This window comes from Patella vulgata, chromosome 1 (assembly GCF_932274485.2).
Source record: "Patella vulgata chromosome 1, xgPatVulg1.2, whole genome shotgun sequence".
In the NCBI taxonomy this organism is placed as follows: domain Eukaryota; kingdom Metazoa; phylum Mollusca; class Gastropoda; family Patellidae; genus Patella; species Patella vulgata.
Window position 1 is genome coordinate 79,660,526 of NC_065879.2, and position 26,112 is coordinate 79,686,637.

The 26,112-nt window shown below is 38.2% G+C and overlaps 1 protein-coding gene and 1 long non-coding RNA gene across 2 annotated transcripts; one reads left to right on the forward strand and one right to left on the reverse strand.

Moving 5' to 3' along the window:
* Positions 1 to 25,990, reverse strand: LOC126815657 (uncharacterized). Its single transcript, XM_050541440.2, has 16 exons — positions 25,849 to 25,990; positions 19,666 to 19,794; positions 18,574 to 18,702; positions 12,953 to 13,081; positions 12,034 to 12,165; positions 10,334 to 10,459; positions 9,930 to 10,058; positions 9,164 to 9,295; positions 8,567 to 8,698; positions 7,486 to 7,608; positions 6,844 to 6,969; positions 5,660 to 5,791; positions 4,719 to 4,847; positions 2,741 to 2,863; positions 1,475 to 1,588; positions 1 to 1,052 (listed from the first exon to the last, which is right to left on the reverse strand). Exons 1-16 carry the CDS (start codon positions 25,958 to 25,960, stop codon positions 946 to 948), a joined length of 2,004 nt encoding a protein of 667 aa, XP_050397397.1. The 5' UTR covers positions 25,961 to 25,990; the 3' UTR covers positions 1 to 945.
* On the forward strand, positions 20,560 to 25,198 carry LOC126815658 (uncharacterized). Its single transcript, XR_007678022.1, has 2 exons — positions 20,560 to 21,179; positions 23,384 to 25,198. It is a non-coding gene; the product is annotated as an uncharacterized LOC126815658 (long non-coding RNA).
* Positions 25,991 to 26,112: the final 122 nt, after the last annotated feature.

The following is a 26,112-nucleotide window of genomic DNA, read 5'->3' on the forward strand; positions in this document are numbered from 1 at the left end:
CGTACATTTTATATACACTTCCGAACTTTACCGTAACGTCCATTTCGAAACGCATCATTTTTATGTACCTTGATAACACGCCATTTTGGTTCCTTAAATTCTATAATTTGATGAAGCCACCGTGGTTAAGTGGGTAAGACGCTGTTCGATCCCTGCATTATGCCCGTCTTCATTAGCCCAGTATAGGAGCAAACTACAATTTAACACCAATTACTTTTTTAATGTTTACGTATATTTCGTGATAATTCTATGCACAGTTCAAAACAATACTTGTATCTATATTTCGTAACATTGTATGTACATTTCGTAACGATATTTTTGTGTACATTTCGTAACGATATTTTTGTGTACATTTCATAACACTTTATTTTAAATTGCACTTCGTAACTCTTCCATATACAGTTCCAAAAAAATAAATTGCATTTACGTTTTCGTAACACTTTCATGTACAGTTCCAAATAATAATTGTATTTACGTTTCGTAACACTGTCATATACAGTTCCTAATAATAATTGTATTTACGTTTCGTAACACTTTCATGTACAGTTCCAAATAATAATTGTATTTAAGTTTCGTAACACTTTCATGTACAGTTCCTAGCACTACTTTTATGTAGGCCTACAGTTCGTAATACTTTACTTTCAAATTGCACTTCGTAGCCTTACTTTTTATCAATTATCATAATACTTTTCTTTTTTTCCACATTTCGTAACTTATACAGTTCGAAACAATGTATACGTTTCGTAACACTTTCACGTAAAGTTTGTAACAATACTTGGCTCTACAGTTCGTAACAATACTTGGCTCTACAGTTCGTAACAATACTTGGCTCTACAGTTCGTAACAATACTTTCATGTATATTTCGTACCACTTTTATGAACAGTTTGTAACGATACTTTTCAACATCCACCATTTTATTACTGTCTATAAGTTTACAACATGTTTTAACATAATTTACTTGGTTTGGTTTGTTTCACTGTCCGCCAGAAGAAGTCTGGAAGGTTTGGTAAGGCTGAACCTAAAACACCATCAACACCTTCCCCATGACCAGCTGTAATTTCAAAATATGTTTTACAATTAAACGTATGCTTGGAACATTTCGATTACCTCAACATGTCTTTCAATTCTAACTGTCGATGGTTCTGTCCACTAAGAACCAGTTTTAAAAACACTGGAATGTTAGGCGCAGCGTAGCCTGGACACTGAACACGAAGTCTCTCGTGCTCAGTCAATTGTCTCGGATTTGGAGGAGTTGTAGGGGAGGAGGAGGATTCCCCGCCATCCCCACCACCATCGACAACCCCCCTCGATGTTAACAAACAGCCTATCATAGATATAAATTCTGTCCGAATAAATACTTACTTTGGGAAATCATCCTTCTTAAATACCAGTCCCAACCCCCTCGAAAATATTAGACCCGTCCATATCTCATTTGAAGTTAACTGGTAAAGTTAGAGGAACAAAATCTCTTACCTTCCGACATTCGTCTTAATAATGAACCAGCTGATTTTAATACGTCACCCTGGGATGAGTGACGTCTCAGCGCGTGGCGAACAGACGATAATATATTATCCACTTCCAAATGATCTGAAAGAAAAGGAGTTTATTCAGTTTCTTTACATACTGACAGAAAGATAGTACAAATAAAATGGGGTTTAACGTCCTACTGTTCTGCTCCGACTGGGCTAATGAAGACGGGCGTACGACATGCAGTGTTATATGCGGGTAATTTTGCCTAGACAGCTGTACCTCGGCCTACTTTTATATCGAATTCCATCTGTTAAGGAATCATAATAACGGCACGACCCGTAATTGTTACCATAAATAGCCAGTGTTGATATATAACCCATTTTGTGTTCAACTGTAGACAGAGAAAACCGAAAATGAGATGAAAATCAGTAAGTCAATATTTCATTATGACTAAAATAACCTAGCTCCTTTAAAGATGTAAGCGCTTAATCTGTCTATTGCATGCCCTTTTCTGACTTCAAATCTCATATAAATTATTATTAGTATCTAGATATTTATTCACATGGTAAGCTTATAATCAACTCACTAGTACATCGGATGGCCGAGATTTAAAAGGATTTGAACACCCGCGAGATTTAAAAATTTAATAATTAAATGGATAATTGAGACTTAGTCGCGGTTGTCAAGTACCGTTACGATAATAACAAATCTACGCTACATCTTCAAACAGTCATAACTCCACCCAGAATAAAGTCATTTGAATGAATCCATTTTTCATTATTTATATTTAAACTATTACAACAACGTCAAGCTCTTTCTCTAAATCTCACATACTTCATCTTTAAAGATACATTATGGGAGATTTGATAAAGAGTTGGCAGTTCTCACTATAATAGTTAAAAACTAGATACCGTAAAGGCAATTTGCTGAAAATTTCATTCAAATTGATCCACTATGAACCGAGAACTAAGCGATTGAACTAGCCTCGATCATCATTACTAAAGTCAGTACGATAAACAGCATAGTCTATATTATCCATTTAATCGTTAAATCGCGAAGCAAAGTTATGCAGTAAATTGGCTCATAATCCACTAAAGATCGCAGGCTAGATTTGATTATGGTCTGGATAGGTTAGTTAATGTCTAATTAATAATTTAGATAACATTTCAGACTTAAAGAAAGACCTGCAATAGACAGATTTATCTCTTGCATAATGTACATGTTTAAGCGATAACAATATATCTTGAGTCGTAAAAGATGCTGCCTTACCTCCCTTAAACTGTAGTCGACAGATGGCCGTGCAGCCGTAGCTCTGTATTTCATGGTTTTCCATAAAGCGATCCATGGCCATGATAACAATTCTATGAATTTCATCAACTTTATCTCCTTCAACTGCAAAACAAATCACTATAAGGTTGACCTTAACCTTAAAGAAGAAAGGGAGCCGCGGTTACTCATTGGGCAGGGCGGAAGGACTGACAAGGGACAAAGTATAGTTGTTCGGAAGTGACGCAAAATCCGAGGACTATCCGTCTACTCGTTGTCGTACACGTAAATAACTCTGATCACGTGAAATTCGATTTAAGATTGATGGACACCACACGTCATATTGTATACTCGTCTTTATTAGCAGGATTGTTTCAGGGACGGATCTAGGAATTTTGAAAAGGGGGGCGCCGCAAAATGAGGGCACTGACCGCAGAGACGGGGCACGCCGCTGAGAGGGGGGTTTTTTGGGTGGGGGGGGGGTCCCCCAAGAAAATTATCCGTCATTTCCTTGCATCTGTAGGCATTCCAAGAGCTATTTGGCTGATATTTTCGTCTAAGTAAACGTTCGGAAATCGTTGAAAAAGAGCCTTAAAATCGAGCAAAAAAGCCAGTTGAACATGCGACTCGAAAATTGTCATGGCGAGCGAGGCATTGTGATAGGAAAAAAGACGAATCTATTCCATAGCCACTTCACTATTTAAGCCTTGTAACTTGTACTGGGTACTGTCCACACATGAAACAATGCTACATTAAGTTGCACTCATGCGTGTCGGTGATGGGCATGAGTGTATACGCCGCCGATTCCACAAGATGCTATCATTGATGTCTGTCTATAGTCACTCTATAGGATTAGGGCAACGTCAGCTAAACAACAAGAATTCGTTTGAAAGTGGAAGCATTAATTAGACCAGACTGGTGTGTTTGGGTCGATGGTTTGAGTCATTTGGGATCCCTGCAACGGGTTGGGAATGGACATATTTGGGACTGAGAAAAGACAGTTTCAGCAGTAAAAAAAGGGCACTGTCGAAAATTAGGATCCGCCTCTGTGTGTTAAACCGCCATATAAGGGTATAAAGAGGGCGTATATCATTGCCCTCATATCTCTCACAGTCTGGTTCTCCGGGTGTAGGTTCGAATCCCAATTCTGACCAAATAAAGCTTTCATGGGGGGGGGGGGAGGTTGCCGAATGGTTTAACGCATGCGCTTTACATCGTAATATCTGTTGTTGAGTCAAATGGCGAGGTTTTGATTATCCGCTTGTACGGTACAAAAAAGTATATTCGCCTGTCCAATCTCGTGGGTTCTCTCCAGTTCCTTCAATTATTAAAATAAAACTGAACCATATGACCCAGATTTTGTCGAGTGGACATTAAAGGACAATATTGGTGTCAGTCATTATCACATGTAATAGAACTGGTTGAACACGTCCCAAATATAATTGTCTTTAGAGGCGTAAAGAAAATAGATGCGTAATAGTCCGTGCATTACCATGTTTTTAAAAGTAGAGAATGAATAAAAAGAAGGGAATGCACGGGCTATTTCCTTTTGTCTCGTTTTCTCTTGACATTGACATTCAATTATTTATTTTTTTGATTTTTTTTGAATTGTCAGATATCCTTTCACAATCTCGTATAACAACTTTTGGTCTTCGAAGGAATTATCGGTGAGAAGAAATTCGCCCGAGTATCGCTCGTTACTTCAGTCACTTATATAGAAGGATAACTTATGTTTTCCGTTTGCTTTCGTCACTTCCGTTTCTGCAAATCTTCGTTACGCATCTATCGTAGTAATGATCTCTGTGTTAACATTATATCTGGAACGTATTTAACCAGTTCTATCACAAATTATGTGATAATGGCTGACACCAATATTGTCCTTGAAACCCCACTTCTCCCGCCTACCCCTTCATTAACCTGATTGGTGCAGAAAGATAGGACGTTAAACCCCATTACATTTGTTTATAGTAAATCTGATTACCTATGGGTGCTAAGCTTGCTAAAACCATCAATGCTAAAACATGTAATCTATGTTCTGTTGGATGTAATTCTAATGCTGTTGATATACAATCTATGCCGCCATCTTGTATTATGACTCTATCTACGTCACCTGTATAATAAAAACATATATTATAGGTTATAAATGTGCTAAAGGAATTAACTCATTTTGTGACCTTCAGGTATTTGTTAAAGTTGGATTTACGAATTTGTTGACCCTTGAGATGATTTTTTCTTAATGGGGGATTTACGATTTTTGTGACCTTCAGATATTTGTTACAGGTGAATTTCCAAATTTCGTGATCTTCAGGTATATTTTATAGGGGGACGAAAACCCTAGGTCCCGTGTGCACACTGGCGTGTACATAAAAGAACCCTTGATAGTTTGAATTCGATATAAGAGTAGGCCGTAGCGCCGCTGTCCGGGCAAAATTTCCCTCGTTATAAACTGTATGGCGTATGCCTGTCTTCATTAACCCAGTAGGTACGGAACAGTAAGACGTTAAACCCCATTTTATTGGCCCAATAGGTACGGAACAGTAGAACGTCAAACCCCATTTCATTGACCCAATAGGTACGGGACAGTAGGATGTTAAACCCCGTTTCATTGGCTCAATAGGTACTGAACAGTACTACGTTAAAATCCATTTCATTTGCCCAATAGATACTGAACAATAAGACGTTAAACCCTATTTCATTGACCCACTAGGTACGGGGCAGCAGGACGTTAAACCCCATTTCATTGGCTCGATAGGTAGGAACAATAGGACGTTAAATCTCATTTAATTAGCCCAATAGGTACGGAACAGTAGGACGTTAAACCCCATTTCATTAGCCCAGTAGGTACGGAACAGTAGGACGTTAAACCCAGTAGGTATGGAACAGCAGGACGTTAAACCCTGATATAAGTAATGTTAAACTTACAATCATTCTCTAGTAGACATGAAATGGCACCACAGCAAATTACCTGTAATTCTGTGTGAGATTTAAACGTTCTCATTACCTGTAAAATACCATCAACTGCTTCCGATGTTATTAAACCTGTTGATTCACAACCTGTTGAAATAAAACATTAAAATCATCATTCAAATAAACATTAAAGTTATGTTTCGTCTAACATAATTATTATCTGAAAGCATTACACTTGCGGTGACACAAATTACATAACAAGTCTCGTTTCTTTCAGCAGATTATTATCTGAAAACATGGCTAAATCATTTGTTAAGGCCAGCTCATTTTTTGTCAAGGGTTTGAGTTGGGATCAGTTTACATCTCGTGACCTTTGACGACCTGAAAGCATGACAATTAGTAACCCAATTTACAGAAGGGATTTGTTCAGCATGACAATTAGTAACCCAATTTACAGAAGGGATTTGTTCAGGCCTTGGTTTTGTTTTGTTTTGTTTTGTTTTTTTTTTGGGGGGGGGGGGGGTTGTTTCATGCGAACGACTTAACGATTTTCGAACTTTCTTTGCTAGTACACCCCCCACCACCACCACTTCTCGTTCTGTACCATTGTTAAGGGGAAAGCATGCTGGAAAATACCGAGGAAATATTATTATTTCCCTGTGAACGAACTAATCCAAACTAAGTTTCTCCTGAGAGTCTGTCTTTTAGCACTTATGTGCACTATTCTTTTTTAAAAGTTATTTGATTCGATCAACTTAAAATATTTTTTATCATTATGCAAATTACTACAGAATACAAATCTATATTTCGTTTCGTTTTTTTTATACTTTAGATGGCCACCACTACATGAAGATTTGACCAGTTAAGGTGGGAGGTCGACTCAGGGGTCATACGAGAGGCGTTTGACCCTATGACATTAGTAATTCTATTAACCACTCAGCATCGGTGTTCCAAGTGGCTATTCGGAAATACAATTTTTTTCTTGTTTTGTTTTAATTACCATTTGTTTGACAAGGGTTGTAATGAGACGGGTATAACGAAATTCTGAACTATCAAAGCGAAAAGAAATCGGATCTGTGTTTTAATAAGATTGTAGGTAGGCCGAGACACAAATATTTTGACAACGGTTATCATGAAGTAGGATTTTGAAGTGGAAATCTAAACTATAAACTAAAATACCGAAGGTCTCTCCTACTCACCCATAGCTAAAATGGCGATTATTTTACATCCGGCTTGTTGGATGTCAGCGTGATAAATAAACTTAGACATACATTGTAATATTACCGGTAATCTGTCATCCTTTACAAATATTCTATAGCCATTTTCTGAAGTAGAAAAAGAAATCTGTTAATTTTCAACGTCATTTTAAAACAATAAAATATATGTATTAACATCTGCCCGAGACACAAACACAAAGATACTATTTTAATGAAGAGAGTAAAACGAAATTTTGAACGATAAAAAACGAAACGAAATAGGATATGTGTTTTAATTAGATTGCGCAATGACAATTCATGTGAAGACAAATAGTTGATATATGAGATCAGATTGAAACCAACTATTCATAAAAGCACATTAGTTAGTTCGTAAACTCGTGACAAGGAGTAGAGTCGCTTGTCCAGCCTCTTGGGTTTTCCCCGGGTCCCCCGGTTTCCTCCCACTGCTAAAGGCCCCTACGCTCAAGCGAATTATAGAAATAAAATTGAACCATGTGTTAGTCCCGAAATGACCTAGTTTGTGTCGAGCTTCTGTTAAACACCATTTGTCTCTCTATCTCAGTTAGAAAACTAGTATTGTTTGTCTGTGTGGCCGAGATTAGAAATAAGAAATTGTCGGCCTACCTGTAGTTATAATATTTTCCATGGTCTGACAGAAATAAAGGCAAATATCAGCATTAGTGCAACACTCGCCTAATATACGCAATAACGTATCATCTATAGACTCGGTCATTTCAAACGGTAAATCTGGAGAAAAAAAATATCAAAACGTTGTTGGGCTACGAAAATACTCCCATCAGAAGTTTTGTTAACGTCCAATTAACACAAATGATATGAATTGTGAGTTTAGTGTCCTACTTTTCAGACCCATCCGGGCTAATGACGACTTGTTAACGTCCATCAGCCGTTTTGCTTACATCCATCAGCCGTTTTGCTTACATCCATCAGACGTTTTGTTTACATTCATCGGACGTTTTGTTAACGTCCACCAGACGTTTTGTTTACGTCACTCAAATGTTTTGTTTACGTCCATCAGACGTTTTATTTACGTCCCTCAAACGGTTTGTTTACGTCCATCAAACATTTTGTTAACGTCCATCAGACGTTTTGCTTACATCCATCAGAGGTTTTGTGAACGTCCATCAGACGTTTTGTTTACATCCATCAGTCATTTTGTTAACGCCCACCAGACATTTTGTTATCGTCCAATTACCACAAATGATATGAATTGTGGATTTAAGAGAAGAAAAAAGTAAGACTGCTTGATAAATAGATCATAATAATGTTTTAAGAGTAGAAGGTTATTAATTCATATTCGATGTCTCAGCACAAAGATATTTTTAATGGAACACTTTAATTATTTCCATATAGAAATGAATGAAATGGGGTTAAGTTACTTTTCTGCACCAACTGGGCAAATGAGTCCCACCTGTCAAAGGTTCTTGAACGTGCACACCTCGACGTTTCAGTCCACCCGAACGTCCCACTTTTCTGCTCCATTCCGGCTAGTGAAGACGAGCATGCTCAATACAGTGTGATATGAAGGAAATGATTCTCGGAGAGCGGAGCCATGCCCTACTATTATTTCAGATATCTACTATCAAGTATATTTTACATCCACGTCAGGTGTTCGTCCTATCCGAACAACTAGACATTTTTCTTGCAAAGGTCCTCCACCTTGCACATTAGTATAACAAGTAAATACCTGTAAGAGCTGACAGGCCACATAAAATCATTGAACAAAATGTCTGTATCTCTATAGAATCAATGTTCCTATTACTGACAGTTATAATAGTCCTCAATCCATTATCATCTAATACATCGTGGCATACACCTTCTGTAATAATAATAATACAAATACACTATTATGATAAATACAGCTCGACATACACATTCTATAATTATTATAATATAAATACATTAATACATCTCGACATACACATACTGTAATAATATTACAAGTAAACAGTTATCACACTAATGTTACGTGACATACACTTTCTGTAATAATAATAATAAATACACAATTATAACACACCAATACATCGTGCCATACACCTTCTAAATATACTATTAAAAAATACTTTAACACTGATTCTGGTGACAATCAAACTATAACGTGAGCAGCGATAAGACCCATGATTATTATCTCATCGGAATTTCTAGACAATTCGGGTTGGATATATTTAAACATAATTTTATGAAATATAATTTTCTAATATAGTTTATAATTTTTAACTGTTTCCGTTTTAAAATTTCTAGCATCTATTAGCTGGTTCTGGTTCATCAAGGAATTAATTACCTAAGCTTATGATATTTCCTAAAGCCTTTAAAGCTCCAAGCAGCATACATTTATCATTCTCAAAGTTTCTGATGCAGGTGAGTAAGGCGCTAACACCGCCATTCTTCATTACTTGTATTTTATTAACTTGAACTGAAAATATAATTTGAAAAAGCAATGCATTACCTAGAGTCTGATTAGTCATTTTGGGACTAACATGGTTAAATTGTATGTCAATAATTCGCCTTTAGCAGTGGGATGAATCCTGAGGCCCCGAAAAAAACCCAGCGAGGTTGGACAGATGACCTTACTCCTTGTCACGTCAATCATTAGGACTGGGGTCCGGGCTGAGAAATCTGTATTTCATAACAGGAAGGTGTGGGTGATACTGACAAGGGCCACCCAGGTACTAATTCAGAAAGGGCACAATATCAATTTTTCAGTGCCCAGCGGAGCGAGTCTAGAAATATAATAAATAGCAACGTCCTAATTCCATAACACGAGCCTTGGAGGCCGGGGTGGATGTATTAAAAGATGGGCTCCAATCTTAGATACATTTAGTTTTAACATGGTGATTAAAATACGACACTAAAATCTTTTAGAGAGTGATCCGCCCCTGGTTCCTCCTTGGAACCAGAATTGATTTGAAATAAGCTTCTTCATGTCCCTTACGTCATTGATGAAAATAAGACTATAGGTCCAATAAGTGTCAGACCCTTAGACATTTTACAAATAGCAGTCGGACAAATGAGTGGACCCAAAGACATAAACGTATATATATACATACCATCTGCTGTTAGATTCATGAGAGCCATACACCCATACTCCTGTATCTCAGTAGACATCTGCAATGCTAACATGGCGCTGATAACTGCCCTGGAAGCTCCACTCTCTTCCGTTTCTTTCCTTAGCACTTCTGTTGAATAAATATTAAAACATGTATTCGAAATATAATTTGCCCGGACAGAGGCGCTACAATCTACTCTTTTTTCGATGTTTATAACGTGCTGCCATCGCTATAGGCATGGCCTTGGGAGTTCGTCCCATTTGAACGACTATACGCTTTTTCTCGTGGGTTTTCTCCCGGTCCTCCGGTTTCCGCCCACTGCTAAAGACCGAAATGACCCAGTTTGTGTCGAGTGGACGTTAAATCCCACGCTAAGTATGAAATATAAAACAATTTTTTCTTACCATAAACGCCCATATTGCCCAAAATACGACAGCCATGTTCTTGTACACCGTTGTGTTCTGGGAACGTTGCCATGGCTTCCACGACTTTTCTGACGCCATCTTTATTTAACAATAATCTTTGGTTTTCTATTTACAAAAAAAAAAACATTTTAGATTTAGATAAACTGGTCATTCCTGGAAGAAACTCTTTATTTTTAATTAAGACAAAATTGTCTTCACAAACTGTGACGAACTGGATATTTCAGATTGTGTCGAACTAGTCATTTTTAGTGGTGCTGAACATTGCCGATTGGCAGGATTATTACTTGCAATAACTGAATTAATGCTAGCATTAATGGGAGCGATCAACAATTGGATTATTTCAATGCATGCTGTAGTAAGAAGAGTTAAGCGGGCGTGATTTATTGGTTCATTGGACGTTTTACAGCACTGTTGGACCGACACATGTAGGGGAATGGTCTAGCTAGAATACCAAGTTCGTTCGTTAGTAAGGAATATAACTGAGAAATAAGTGGTTTAGGATATCAAGCCCTGTCATAGTGTAGAGCTAAACGTTCGCTTCCATCCACTGTTTCGTAGGGACGTTGCTCGAAAGCCACTTGTGATGAGAGTCTAATCCGCCATCGGGTGGGTACGTGAGGTCGAGAGAGGAATTTCATTGCCTGCATTACTTTGGTCCCTTTGAAATCGTACAATTTGAGATACAGTGTGCAAAGAATACCAACGACAGGAAGGGTGTGTCTAAGGCCCGCTAGAGCGTGATTAACTGATTGAATGTGTTAATTCATAGCACCGTGTTTATGAGAGCTGTACAAGAGCAATATAGGATGCCGAGAGGGCGTTAAACTGAGAACTGTAGGGGAGTGATCTAGAATACTAAGGGCGTGACCCTTACATACCTAATGACGGTTGGTACGGTGTGATTAAATGTTAATTTGGAAATCCGACATCGTACGGGATCGTTAAAATATTCCGGATTACACAGCATAACGGAATGCTCAATACCAGAAGTATTATTGTACCTTAGAATATCGGAAGTATAATCTTCTTCTGTCATATATGGACACAGCTCACCAAATATTTTAGCCTTTCTCCTCCTTTCTCTTTTCATCCTTTGACATGGCGATTTTTGTTGACTTTTTGGTGTAGAATCCAAGAAAAGGGTTTAAAAATAATCCTCTGCCAGGTTTAGGTAAATATTTATGATTTTGAAGGCGGGAGGATACAAGAGTTGCTCATTTTGAAATGTGGGGCGGAAAATTGAATGTTTTTTGGTCTTTACTTCCAGTTTGTGTATCTTAAGTTTTCCATGGTGAACCTCAAACGTGCTTTTGAGCAAGAAAATGCCACACGTTGCTCCATCTGTGGTGGAAAGCATTCTACCCAACGAAAATTTGGGAACAAGTTAGAGCCGGTCTAAGATACGAGAATATATAACATTAAAATCAATGGAGAAATCATTAGTGATCTGTGGCCATATCGATGTTACATATTTACGTTGCTATAGCGCTCGAATTTTTATCACACAATTAAACAAATTTTCAGGAGAATACCCTTCAATACCTGTGGTAAGAAGGGCTTTGCTACGTTGGTGTGATTAATTGATTAGAGTATGAGGTCCCTCATACATACCTGTGGTAAGAAGGGTGTGGCTAATTAAGTGGGTGTGATTAATTGATTATAGTATCTCACATACATACCTATGGTAAGAAGGGTGTGGCTAAGAGCTGAAAGAGCGTGATCAAGTATACCAAGATTTTCCGGGTACTGTGTTAGCTGGTCGACGAGAATGTGCAACACACGATTACAGCTCATATAAGCTGACGTTGTATCTGAAATATAAAAAAAAAATAATCATTACATTTATTTATTCTATTAGAACATCATGTATTTTTGTTTATTATTTCAAATGTGGTGTTTTTGAAATGTTGAACTATTTTTGCTGTGCATTGCAGACAAGTTTTTACCTCCTAGCTATAAAGTTTATAGTACGTCGTGCACTGATGGAATCGTGCAGAGATAGAGATAGCATACTAGAACACCATATTACTTTTGTAGAACTGTATCATCAAAGCACATGTAAGTAAAAGGGCTAACCACGGTTGGCCAATTCGCTGTGTACATTACAGATAGCATACTAGAACACCATATTACTTTTGTAGAACTGTATCATCAAAGCACATGTAAGTAAAAGGGCTAACCACGGTTGGACAATTCGCTCTGTACATTACAGGTACATTAGTACTTTAGAGGTTATCGTAGACTATTAAACTGTGACCTCGTTCCATTTGGCAATACGGAGGGCCTGACAAGGACAGCTGTCTAGTCGTTCGGATGGGACGAAAAACCGAGGTCCCGTGTATACATTGGTATGCACGTAAACTATCCCTTGGCAGTTGGAATTCGAATAAAAGAGTAGGCTGTAGTGCCGCTGACCGGGCAAAATTTCCCTCATAGCGCACTGTATGGCGTATGCCCGTCTTCATTAGCCCAGTATAGCAGCAGAACAGTAGGACGTTAAACCCCATTTAATTTCATTTCCTTGTTAGTGGGCCAATGTCAAACTCTCTGAGCTACCGCGACTCCGAATATAAGAAATAATAAAATGTAATATCTCACCAAGGACTGCTAAGTTACATATAATTCTAACACCGTACTCCTGAATGGTCTCTTCCTCCCTATATCTTTCTATAGATGTTAACAATGTATCCACTCCATCTAACTCCACTAATTCTTCACAAGTATCACCTAACACAAAAATAGAAGTTTACCTTTTCAGTGTGTTATGTCGTAATCCTGCTCAAATATCATCCCGGTTGGGGAGGTCAGGCTGGTTAGGGAAGAGATCGCTTCGGTTGGGGAGAACAGGTGGGTTAGGGACGGGAGATCACCTCAGTAGGGGAGAACAGGCTAGTTAGGGAGGGGAGGGGGGATAATCTCGATTAGGGAGAACAGGACGGTTAGAGAGGGGCATCACCCCTGTTTCGAAAAACATGTCGGTTAGAGAAGAGACATCGCCTCGGTATCGGGGGATGGGCTCTAGATCTCCTCGGATGGGGAGAACAGGGCGGTTAGGGAAGATAACTCCTCGGTAGAGGCAAACAGACCTCTTGAGATGAATGGGGGGGGGGGACATGACCTCGGTTAGGGAGAACAGGTCGGTTAGGGGGGATGGAGGTTATATCTCCTCGGTTAGAAAGAACAGACCGGTTAGGGATGGGACATCACCTCGGCAGGGGAGAACAGGCCGGCTAGGGGGAACGAGGGCTAGATCTCCTCTGTTTGGGAGAACAGGGCGGTTACGGAAGATAACTCCTCGGTAGGGGCAAACAGGCCTCTTCAGGTGAATGGGGGCTAGATCTCCTCGGTTAGAAAGAACAGATCGGTTAGGGATGGGACATCACTTCAGCAGGGGAGAACAGGCCGGTTAGGGGAACGGAGGCTAGATCTCTCCTCAGTTGGGGAGAACAGGGTGGTTAGGAATGAAAACTCCTCAGTTGGGTAGAATTTACTTTTTGTCTCACATTTTCCATTTCTTAGAACAAATACCACAGTAAACAAATACTGCACAACATTCTATATAGATACATTTTATTCCCCCCCCCCTCTTCTCTTCAATCTCTACTGTATCTCGTCTTTACAGCTTTCTTATCTTGTCCCATTTGCACGTCCACACAAGCAGTTTTTTCCCCCAACCCCACCACTACTGGAACATGGATAGGCCCCGCACCAGACGCCCACTCCTTCCCACACCAACTCAACTACCAATGGAATGGCCACAGCTACGAAGCAGATTCCAACCACCACCAGGCTTCCACCAACCACCACCAGGCTTCCACCAACCACCACCAGGCTTCAACCGACCACCACCAGGATTCCACCAACCACCACCAGGCTTCAACCGACCACCACCAGGATTCCACCAACCACCACCCGGATTCCGCTACCAGCACCAACCAAGTCGACAACCAAACCAACCAAGTCGACAACCAAACCAACCAAGTCGACAACCAAACCAGCGCCAACCAAAACGACAACCAAACCAGCGCCAACCACCCCCAGAAAATGCAGGTGTCGTGAAAGCCTTCTTTCAGGTCCTCCAATGCCTCCACCACTTGACCATTATGGAGAGTCAGGAGAATGGAACACCAACCAGAAGTTTCACTTGGAAGATCCAAGACCTGAATAAGTTCGTGAAGCCGGCCATGAAGACGCCTACCATAGCCACTACCATTGAGACATTGAACTTGAAATGGGCCAAGGACGTCGCCTCATCCCTGTCGACACACTACCGAGCCATGCTAGCGGAGAAACTGGAGTACTTGAAGTCACGTCACTTTTCCAAAGATGCTGTACAAGAGTACTCTAGCCACGCCCTAGCATGGGCCAAGAAGTCCTACGGCAAGCGACTTCAGGATAGTGTGAAGACAGAGTTCCACCGCCTACTGTCCACGGTCTCTAAAACTGTCACACCCCCTCCCCCATCACCCATGCACATAACGCACAACCTTCTCCGGGACACACCAAAACGATACACACCCAACAAGAGAAAATTATCCCCTGGAGAAGGCACTTGCATTAACACTCCCTCGAAGCGTGCAGCTAGATCAACCAGTTCGCCCCGGGCTGTGTCTGGCTCACCTACTTCCTCGGGATCTATATCGCCACTAAACGCGCTTGTCGACTGTCTGTCCCCTAGATCGCCCATCATTCCTAACCCTAGAATCGCCACCAGATCTTCCACCAGATGTAGGCGATCACTCAACCTATCCCTAAAGAGACCTCACAGCTACAAAGGTAAAGACGAGAAGGATTTATGGTTCCTACCACCCGTCATGGCAAAGACCCTGGTTATTGGATCCTCTAACCTGGCTAGGATTGCATCCTTCGTCGGGGACTGGGAGATCCATAGCTACTCTGGAGCCAAGATCAGCCACATCAGACAGATAATCCAGAACTACATGGGTCCTGCACCAGAGGAATTAGTGATACACGTCGGGCTCAACAACAGGGAGGAAAGTGGACCAAGGATACACGAGCAGATGCTAGATCTACTCAAGGTGACCAGAGCAGCTTTCCCAACAACCAAGCTCTTCGCCACACAGATCCCCACTTCTTCCCGACTCCGACAAGAAAATCCGATCGCCTACCAAAACATCACCAGCTACAACCAACTGATCTCCACTGCACCCTCACCAAACGCCACCACATTACCAACCTTCAAGGGCAAAATAGAACTGAAAGGTAACGACGCAATCCACTGGAGCCCAGACACGGCCAGAGAGATCATCAACTGCTGGATGAGGAATTTAAACTAGGATTAGGGAAAAGGAATGAGAAGCCGTCTTTAGGACAGACAGTTGTCAATTTGAGCGACAGACTTCTCAACCCCCTAGAAATGAACATTCTTGATAAAGGCCTTAAATTCATCCCAACCCCCACAATAACATCCATAGACCCCATCACCCAGGCAACCGATCGCTTCCAAAGAACACTTTCGTTGACTTATTTTTTTAGGAACAAACCCGGCAGAGGTAAAAAATTATTCACAGTAAAATCCACATGGAAACCACCTAAAAAGTCATTATCACCAGCCATCCTAAAAACTTTCGACGAAATGAATATAGAAATATCATCCATTCAACCACAGTCACAAAAACCAAATCTCAACCGAGCAACTAAAACGGCATTAAACACCCTTAAAAAGGACAAAAACATAATAATTAAGAAAAGCGACAAAGGCTCGTGTTGTGTCATAATGAATCGTGCAGACTATATCTCAGAGGCAGAAAAACAATTAAGTAATCCTATACATTACACTAAATTAGACCAACCAATCTTTAAGGACACCGCAAATTTAATAAACAACATCTTATATGAATTGCAGGATAAGGAATACATAACAGCAAAACAATATGATTATCTATCTGCTAAATCTGACTGCCGACAAAGACATCTCTATACACTACCAAAAATACATAAAAATCCAGAATCAGAATGGTTTATACCTAATAAAATACCCAAGGGACGCCCAATAATATCAGACTGTGGCAGCGAATCATACAACGTATCACAATATATAGACCATTTCTTATTACCCCTAGCATGCCAACACCCATCCTACCTTAAAGACACTAACGATTTCATTCAGAAAATCAAACAGTTAAGAGTCCCCGAACACACCGTTTTAATATCCATCGACGTACAAAGCATGTACACGAACATTGATAATAACATAGGTATTGAAGCAGTTAGGAAAGCATTTCTTAGGAACCCGCAAGCATCCAGGCCGGACGAAGAAATCCTCAAATTACTCAACATTTGTCTGAGGAGGAATGACTTCGCTTTTAACGACCAAGTATACCTTCAGTCTTCCGGAACTGCGATGGGAAAACGATTTGCCCCGAGTTATGCAAATCTCTTCATGGCGGAGTGGGAAAGGGAAGTTCTGCCACTCTGTCCATTAAAACCAGATTTCTATGGGCGGTTTTTAGATGACGTTTTCATAGTCTGGACCTACACACTAGACGAATTTTGGACGTTTTTCAACATCCTGAACAATCATCATCCATCTATCAAATTAACCGCAAATGTAAGCCATAACAGCATAGATTTCCTTGATACTACCGTTTTTAAAAGTAACAACACCAAAATCACAGGCCAATTGGAAACTAAAGTATTTTTCAAAGAAACCGACACACATCAATTATTGTTCAAAAGCTCCTTTCACCCAAAACATACATTCTCTGGCATCATAAAATCTCAGATTCTCCGTTTTCATAGGATATGTACTCAGAAGACCGACTTTGAGTCAGCATGTACATTGGTATTTAGCAAACTACGGGAAAGGGGATACTCCAAACGCTATCTACGACGTATAAAAAACAACACTCTAGCTGAGCTTGCCGCCAAAGAAACAAATAATATACAATCAGCACATAAAACCAATATTTGTGGCCATCCAAGATGTCAAACATGCAAAATCTTAAACATATCCGACCATTTCCATAACAAAACATCTGGCACAAAATTCCCAATATTAGACCAACTTTCATGCAGTAGTTCAAACATAATTTATCTTATCTCATGCAGAAAATGTGACAAGCAATACGTAGGGGAGACTCAAAATGCACTTAGGGAAAGAATTAACGGCCACCGGTCTGACATAGTCACCAAAAAAGACAAACCTGTCTCAATTCATTTCAACCAACCAAATCATGACATTTCAGATCTCATTGTCACGCCAATAGAAAAGACCAAGAGCGACTTTGAAACTTCAGAAGAAATTAAAACGTTTAGGCTAACAAGAGAAAAATTCTGGATTGACAAATTGAAAACAACAGCCCCCCTAGGTTTGAATATTCATACGGCTAGCGCAATAGCTCCTTTTGTAGTTCCATTTAGCGCAACAGCAGCAAGTGCGTCCAAAATCATCAGAAAACACTATACTGATCTCCAAGAAAATCACCCGAAAATATTCACACAGAAACTTATAATTGCATATTCTAAAAATAAAAATCTGAACGACATCCTAGTGCACAGTAAATTAGATTAAATAAGACCAGTCTCCACCCTGACCCAAAACAAACCATATATCAAATCCTATGCCTAACCGTTAGTAATTAAAATCAAGTAGATATAAGAATCCCTAGCCGTAACCCGGTGATGTGGAACAAACACGATTTTTTTATAAAATCCAATCCGTTGTAGGAAACACACTAATGTGGCTCTCTCCCGAGAGCCTCAAATTTATTTTCTTTTCTCTTCAGAAACAACAATACCAGAATACCAGAAGCACCACCCAAGGAAGACCATCAGCGCCACCAACACCAATAAACAGTGAAATCGCCTTTGTATATAAATCTAATGTATTGTATGTATTTTAATAAAACTAGGAAATATCACGAACTAATTTTTCATCATCCTAGGTCAGTGCTTATATGGAGACTTAACCTCTCCCCCCAAATTCTTAAACCTAAACCCTGGGATGTGGCAATTGCTGTCCTCCCCAAACAACATTATTCCTGACATAACTGTCCAATGTGTATACAGTACCAAAGGTTATGTGGAGACATATCTATAACGGAGGGGAAAAATAACCTTCGCCATTTATTTCCCTTGTTGAATTGAAACAAAATTTCCAGTCAGTCACCACATAAGCTATTGCCGCAAACAGCCCGATTTAGAGAATGCTTGTCAACATAAATGCGGACGTTTAAACATTTAACTAAAATACTTACCCATGGATGTTAAACAAGCCAAAGCCCAAAGAGCACACTCCTGAACTGTGACGTCATCTTTAGTCTGTTCTAGAACCGATAGAACAGTTTTAGTTCCACCAGCCTGTGCTACGTCTAAACAAATGTTGTCTGCAATTAGAAAATTCAAACACTATTTGGCGTGTTTAACTGAGAGTTCCGAATTAACAGAATTAAAATCGAATGACACGGAATCGAGTTCAGTTTCCAGAATCAGGTCTCCTCAACCCCCAAGTAGTGTTGTCTATTATGTAAATTAGGAAACGTTTATATTCAGTGTAAATCTGACCATTGGAGAGACGGATGTTCCACCATTATGTTTGATTTAGATCTCGAAGATATGGAGAGGGCGTTTCCCGAATCTATGACATTCTTGTTAAATATGCTTTATGTAAGATTTTGACAAAGCGCTGACGGTTCCCTTTCTAGTAGATAAAACATAGATAATGAAAAGGGAATATGTTGAATATTTCAGTCAAAATACTCCATTCTGAGCAGAGTTGCAGAACAGTGCAGTCTCGATTGTCATTGCCGTCGTTGTTACAATAATAAACAAAGTTTCGGTTATCCATCCATCATTAAATATCAGTCGTATTTAAATTCTAGAGAGTTGATTGTGGTTCGGGCATGTCAATAAATGTCTAATTAATAATTCAAATAACATTTGGGACCAAAAGAAAGATCTGCACTAGGCAGATTTAGCTCTTGAATATTGCATCTTTAAAGTTACAAACGTACTCGTTTGCTTGCTAGAGTTAAACATCTGTGTCCACGGTGAGGGGCGGATCCAAAAAGGGGGGGGGGGTGCTGCCCCCACTTGGGAGTGCGAACCCGGCCCTCCGTGGGCGAACTGACGGGCAATCAACCAAGTCACCACACTACCATTTTAAAGTATTTTTGTTCTCCTTTCCCGCGAGAATATATGGGACAAAAAATTGTTCGCCACTGCAAAACAGCGCCCGCCCCCCCCCCCCTCCTGGATCCGCGCCTGCACGATTGTTATTTCACAGACCAAAGGCCAGTACCACCGAAACCTTTATAAATGATGAAAATCTTAAAGCGAAAATATCTTACCAAATGCAGCAAAACTTCCGAGAGCCCGGCAGCCATTTTCTAGAATAGTGTGGTTGTCATGAAATTTATACATGACGCTTATAATAGTGTGTACACCTCCAACTAACATGATCTGTTTAGCTGTGTCTTCTGATATATATAAACAAACAAATTCAAATTAATAATTTCGGTAGCCATCTTTGCGCCCATCTTGACAATAATATTACATGACGTCATAGAACCACGTGGCGCAGTTATGGTTTAATCATTTATACGTCATTATCATCAATTTTATTCAATCATTTTGTATATGACTCTAAATGTAATCATCATGACTGACCACTTTTAAGAATTAAAATAACTTTAACGTCACGGACGCCATCTTTGATTCCTCCGCATTGTAAAATAAATCCCTGGTTTATGATACATATAGCGCTCGCTTATCATTTTTCATTTCTTATATTTGATTATTTTTCGATTTACATGTAACTCAATTTATTTCAGTTGACCGCAGTTTTACTAAAAATCACTGATCAATTATGCACCACTTTATGTAGTAATATCGTCGTTGCGACATTGTTTTTAAATTCATAGGCAAGGAATAGAGATATAAGATGGTTTAAACAATATTTTTATCTTTACAAATTATTCTCTATTGTCAGTATATTAAGGTATGAGTTTATTTAAAATGCAAATCAATTGTTTATGAAATAGTGTGAGAATAACAGGAAAGAGGGTCTAAGTTCAAGGATAGATTGTGTCAAAAAACATGTGACTGGAAATTTACCTATTGCGTCATTTGGTTTAGTTTAACCAATCTCTGTAATTATTTACATCATATTTGACCAATTAGATAATTGAACGTCCAAAGCCCAAAACTATAAAACTATCATATTGGGGGGGGGGGGGGGCGATTGTCAGACAACAGACAGATTCTGGAAGGGAAAAGATGTAGCAGCGAGTCTGGCTAGTGTATTAGTATGAGAATGACTTTATTCTATTATGCATGGTACCATATGTAAGCAGCTATATGATATATAAAATGTAAAAACGAAGTGTTGCATTGTTATAACTACAGCGAAGACAACCGACAGCTAGAGACACATTCTAGACGATCACAAGGCTACTAAGATATGTAGTAAGAAAAGATGCATGGGTCGTACGTAGGATGTGGCGACCGGTTAGGGTCACCCGCTCTCCACCTCTGACAGAAGACCCATGGTGCTACATATTTGATTTGGTGCCGTAACGCAGTTTCGACATTTAGGGTAAGCAGCAAATCTGGGAGAAGAATACATATTTGATTTGGTGCACGTGACTACGAGATCGAGTACCCTGGAAGAAGAATACATATCCTATTTGGTGCTGTACCCCAGTTTCGACCTTTAGGGTAAGCAGCAACTTTGGAAGTAGAAAACCCGAACAAACAGAAAAAATCTGGTGGAAAAAAAAGAAATCTGGGGGAGAAAAATTTTGGTGGAGAAACAAAAAGAAATCTGGTGGAAAAAATCTGGTGGAAATATTCGAAAAATTGGGTAAATACATTTTGTCTGGAAAATTGAATTTGTTAATTTGTTTACAGACCAGATAATAGTAAGGTTAAAATCAGATTAAAATACAATAAAGCTTAAAATGCAACTGTATAGAGAATAAAATATAGTCATATTTTGATAGACAGGTTTATAAACAATATAATATCATGAGTTAGATATGTATATTATCAGGTTAACATGACCTGAAGTAAGTATAGTAAATTTGAGTAATTAAATGGAAATTAAAGTGAATCTCAAGGGAGTAGTTAAAAAAAATTGATATAACTAAGGAATAATAATGATAAGGAAATGGAATAGGGAATAAAATCAGGAATTAATGTTGTCTCCGGATCAAAGTAGGAAGATGACAGAGCTAAGGATAGAGTTGGCCGCGTTTTCTGCTTTGATTTGTTAAACTGTGTGTTTTTGTGTCGTTCATATATGTATCTAGCTAAGAACAGCTAATATAATTTTGAGACTCTAGTCCAAGTCTCAAGGCTATGGTAGTTTAACTTTGGAATAAAAAGTTGGGTTATGTTAAAAATCCCATGTAATTAAATTTAGTGATTTAGGTATAGTTTTTACTGGGAAAACTAAAATTAACGGCTCGTTCAATTGTGAGATTATCGCAAAGTCATTAATACGAGTTTATTACGAGGTTGAGGTAAGAATAGAACACTTTTTTTTTTAGAAAAGTGGGTTATTATACGGTAAATTTTTAAGGATGAAATTATACCCAATCACAGATCTGTACTCACTTCATTTGGTACTCCATGTGGAGATACCTATGCAGATCTTCCCTTGTTATATTGGATACCTAAACTACATAAAAATCCCTACAAGCAACGTTTAATAGCAGGTTCATCCCGTTGTTCCACAGAACCACATTCAAAGGTGTTGACATCTATACAGACGGCAGTGAAAGAGGGTATTCAAAAATACTGTGACAAAATATACTCTCGTAGTGGTTTTAATCAAATGTGGATATTAAAAAATTCCAAAGAATTACTTGATGGTTTGCAATCTAGATCACTTGCTTCAGTCTCATCTATACAAACGTTTGACTTTTCTACTTTGTACACTAAAATTCCCCATAGTAAATTAAAAGCTCGGTTAAAAGACATTATTCACAGTGTCTTTTCTTCTAAATCGGGAAATGTTTGATATCAATATTTAGTTGTTAATTACAATTCCAAATATTTTGTTAAGAACCATAGTGATTCCAAAAATAAATTCACCGCCAACAAGATAATTCGGATGTTGGATTTTTAAATTGATAATATCTTTGTTGAATTTGGAGGGGAAATATATCAGTAAGTGGTAGGTATCCCCATGGGCACCAACTGTGCACCTTTGCTTGCTGATTTGTTTCTCTATTCCTACGAAGCCGATTACATACAGGCACTCGTAAAATCAAATAAACGATTAGTCAGACATTTTAATTTCACTTATCGATATATCGATGATGTTCTATCACTGAATAATCCCAAATTTAATGATTATGTAGAATTCATATATCCTGATGAGCTCGAAATTAAAAACACTACTGACAGTGACAATTACGCTTCTTACTTGGATCTGCGTCTCGATTTTGACAATTGCCATAAACTTGGTGTTAAATTGTACGATAAACGTGATGACTTTGACTTTCCGATTGTTAACTTTCCATTTATTAGTAGCAACATTCCAATATCACCAGCTTATGGAGTGTTTGAGTCTCAGCTAATTCGTTACGCGAGAGCTTGTTCCTTTTATTCTGATTTTTTAAGTAGATCGAGGCATTTGTCATCTAAGCTTCAAATACAAGGTTACTTGCGAACTAAACTTATTAAAACTTTTAAAAAGTTTTATGGCCGTCATATTGACTTGATTGGTAAATATAACATGTCTCTCTCGCCTATTATTCTAGATATATTTAATTGTCGCGTATATTATCTCCCTGATAATGTGACATTATTCATGTCTGTCTACTACATCGTTAACACTGTTCATCACGTGCATTTTGCATACCGATGGTCCATTGGCCAATCACGCTATTTTACAGAGATTTCGTCTAATAGTTTGGATGCAGCTATGGTGGGTGTGGCGCCAGGCAGGGTAAGCTTACTCTTTCGGACACCTGTTACCACTGTTTGTCGTGTATTTTGTACACGGTGAACAGTCCATATGCTGATTACACTATTTTGCCTGTACCATTTTTTTTTCAGGACTTCGAATTTTGTCTAATGGTTTGGATTGTTCGTACTTGGTTTTAGTTTATTATTATCTGTATATAATTTTATGTATTTAATTTTTACTTTAGAAGCGTAATATAAACGTTAAATATATATTTGCTAAGTGCTATTTTGTGTCATTTATTAAATTTTGCTTTAAATTGTTCATGCGAGGTGGTTAAGAATGTGTAATTTGACATGTCACATTGTACTAGTCTGGTTATTCAAAACAATAGGTATAAACACTATGTTAAAGTTGACGTTGGTGAAAGTCACGTGACTTCAGTGGTGAGTCGAATGAAACTATATGTGTAATTAAAAGCTAGGTATATTCTGGTTGTCGTGTTTATAAAATATAGACTTGTGTTCCGAGGGAGTGAAGTGCACGTCACTTGCTTTGAACATAATTCTATTCTAAATAAATTATAGTCTGGTGTTGTCATAAATTTGAGCTCACTTGTGTCAGTGTCAGTCTGATAGGAAATGTTTATGTAATAGTGGTTAATATGTTTATAAAAAACGAAATACAAAATTGTAAATGATTAGGTCAAAAAGGTCGCATTACTGACGGGGGAATATAAAATAATAATGTAATTGTTTTGGCGGAATTCTAAAACAGAAAACGCAATTATAAAATTGTTTATTACTGATCGAGTTATGGTCAAGAGGTCAAAGTTAGTTTGAAGATTTATAATTAAAGAAACCCATCGAAGTTTATTAATAACTAAATGAAGTTTAATTTTAATTTAAAAGTAAGAGTTACTAATAATAATATTAGACTAATATCAAAATAAAGTTTTAAAGATTTAGTAATAGTTAGTTCTTGGTCTGATGACAAGGACATGTTTGATTGACGGATAAAATTTGTATTTTGTCTCAAACCAATGATACTTAGGAAAAAAAGAAGAAAGTTTCAATTTGACACTATGGTAGCTGAAACAGACCACTAGAAATCCAAGAAGAAGAAATGGTTTACCAGTTTACCAAATCGAGATATCCTGAGACAGAATTTAAAGTGAAACCTGAACTTTATAAATTAGAAGTGATGTGTTATAGTGTTTTGAATTTAGGGCACATGAAGATTTAAAAAAACAAAACAATTTGTGTTTTCTGTGTTTAGGGTTAAATAATTTTCATAGGACTTTGAAGTACAGTGATAAACTTTTTGGAGAGCTTACTTTTGAATTTTGATTATTTGTGTTTTTCTTTCATAGCTTTGTTTTATGGTATAGTAATCATTTATATTTGCATGTTGCGTGAATTAGTTAGAAAATCTATATTTTATATATATTCTTAAAGGTGGAAGAATATCGTCGCTGTGACATTGTTTTTAAATTCGTAGACAAGGAATAGAGATATAAGATGATTTAACAATATTTGTATCTTTACAAATTATTCTCTATTGTCAGTATATTAGCTATGGTATGAGTTTATTTAAAACGCAAATTAATTGTTTATGAAATAGTGTGAGAATAACAGGAAAGAGGGTCTAAGTTCAAGGATAGATTGTGTCAAAAAACGTGTGACTGGAAATTTACCTATTGCGTCATTTGGTTTAGTTTGACCAATCTCTGTAATTATTTACATCATATTTGACCAATTAGATAATAGAACGTCTAAAGCCCAAAGCTACAAAACTATTATATTGGGGGGCGTTTGTCAGACAAAAGGCAGATTCTGGAAGGGAAACGATGTAGCAGTTTCTATCAGCAGACTCGACCAGCGAGTCTGGCTAGTGTATGTGAATGACTTTATTCTATTATGCATTGTACCATATGTAAGCAGCTATATGTAAAATGTAAAAACGAACTGTTGCATTGTTATAACTACTGAGAAGACAAATGTCTTAAGGAAACAGTAAGAAGTAAATATACAACGTGAAGCAGAAGCAAAGACAGCTAGAGACAAATTCTAGACGATCACAAGGCTACTAAATGTAGTAAGAAAAGATGCATGGGTCGTACATAGGATGTGGCGACCGGTTAGGGTCACCCGCTCTCCACGTCTGACAGAAGACCCATGGTGCTACATTTAGACCCATTTTCAAAATAACTGACATCCACATTGAGTCACTTGCAATTTACTCAATTTGTTTCGGTTGACCGCTGTCTTAATAACAATAGCGCAACGTTTTAGACACATCTGCTATTCGGTTATGATGTTATAATTTAATTCATAATTAATAATGCAACATTTTAGACTAATCTTCTTTTCTGTTATGGTGGAATACAGAATACTAGCGTAAAGTGTTAGACCCATTTCCCTGTAATTAATAGCAGATAGAAGTAGAACTGCGAAGCAGTGATGACGGGTTTCACTGGTGCCACGTTACGCTTGAACTGATGTCCCTTCCAGTACCGATGAAACCGATAAACAGATCTCCAATGAGCATTGCACAAAATAAGTTAACATCACACAAGCTACGCAGTATGAAACTCTAACAAAATGTTATAATTTACCTGTAATGACGAGATTTCCCAGAATAAAACAACATTGTTTAACTACGTGGGCATCCTGTGAATGTCTCGACATGGCGCCCATTACTTCTGAATGAACACAATGCTGTATCATTTCCAAACACAATTCCTCTAAAATACAAATATAAAATCTAAATTAGATGAATTCCTGTAAAATACAAAATTGAAACCTCGGCTGAATTACGGTAAGTGATATGTAGCTACACCCATACAATTGTGATGCGGCTACCGGTTTACTTAATAGGA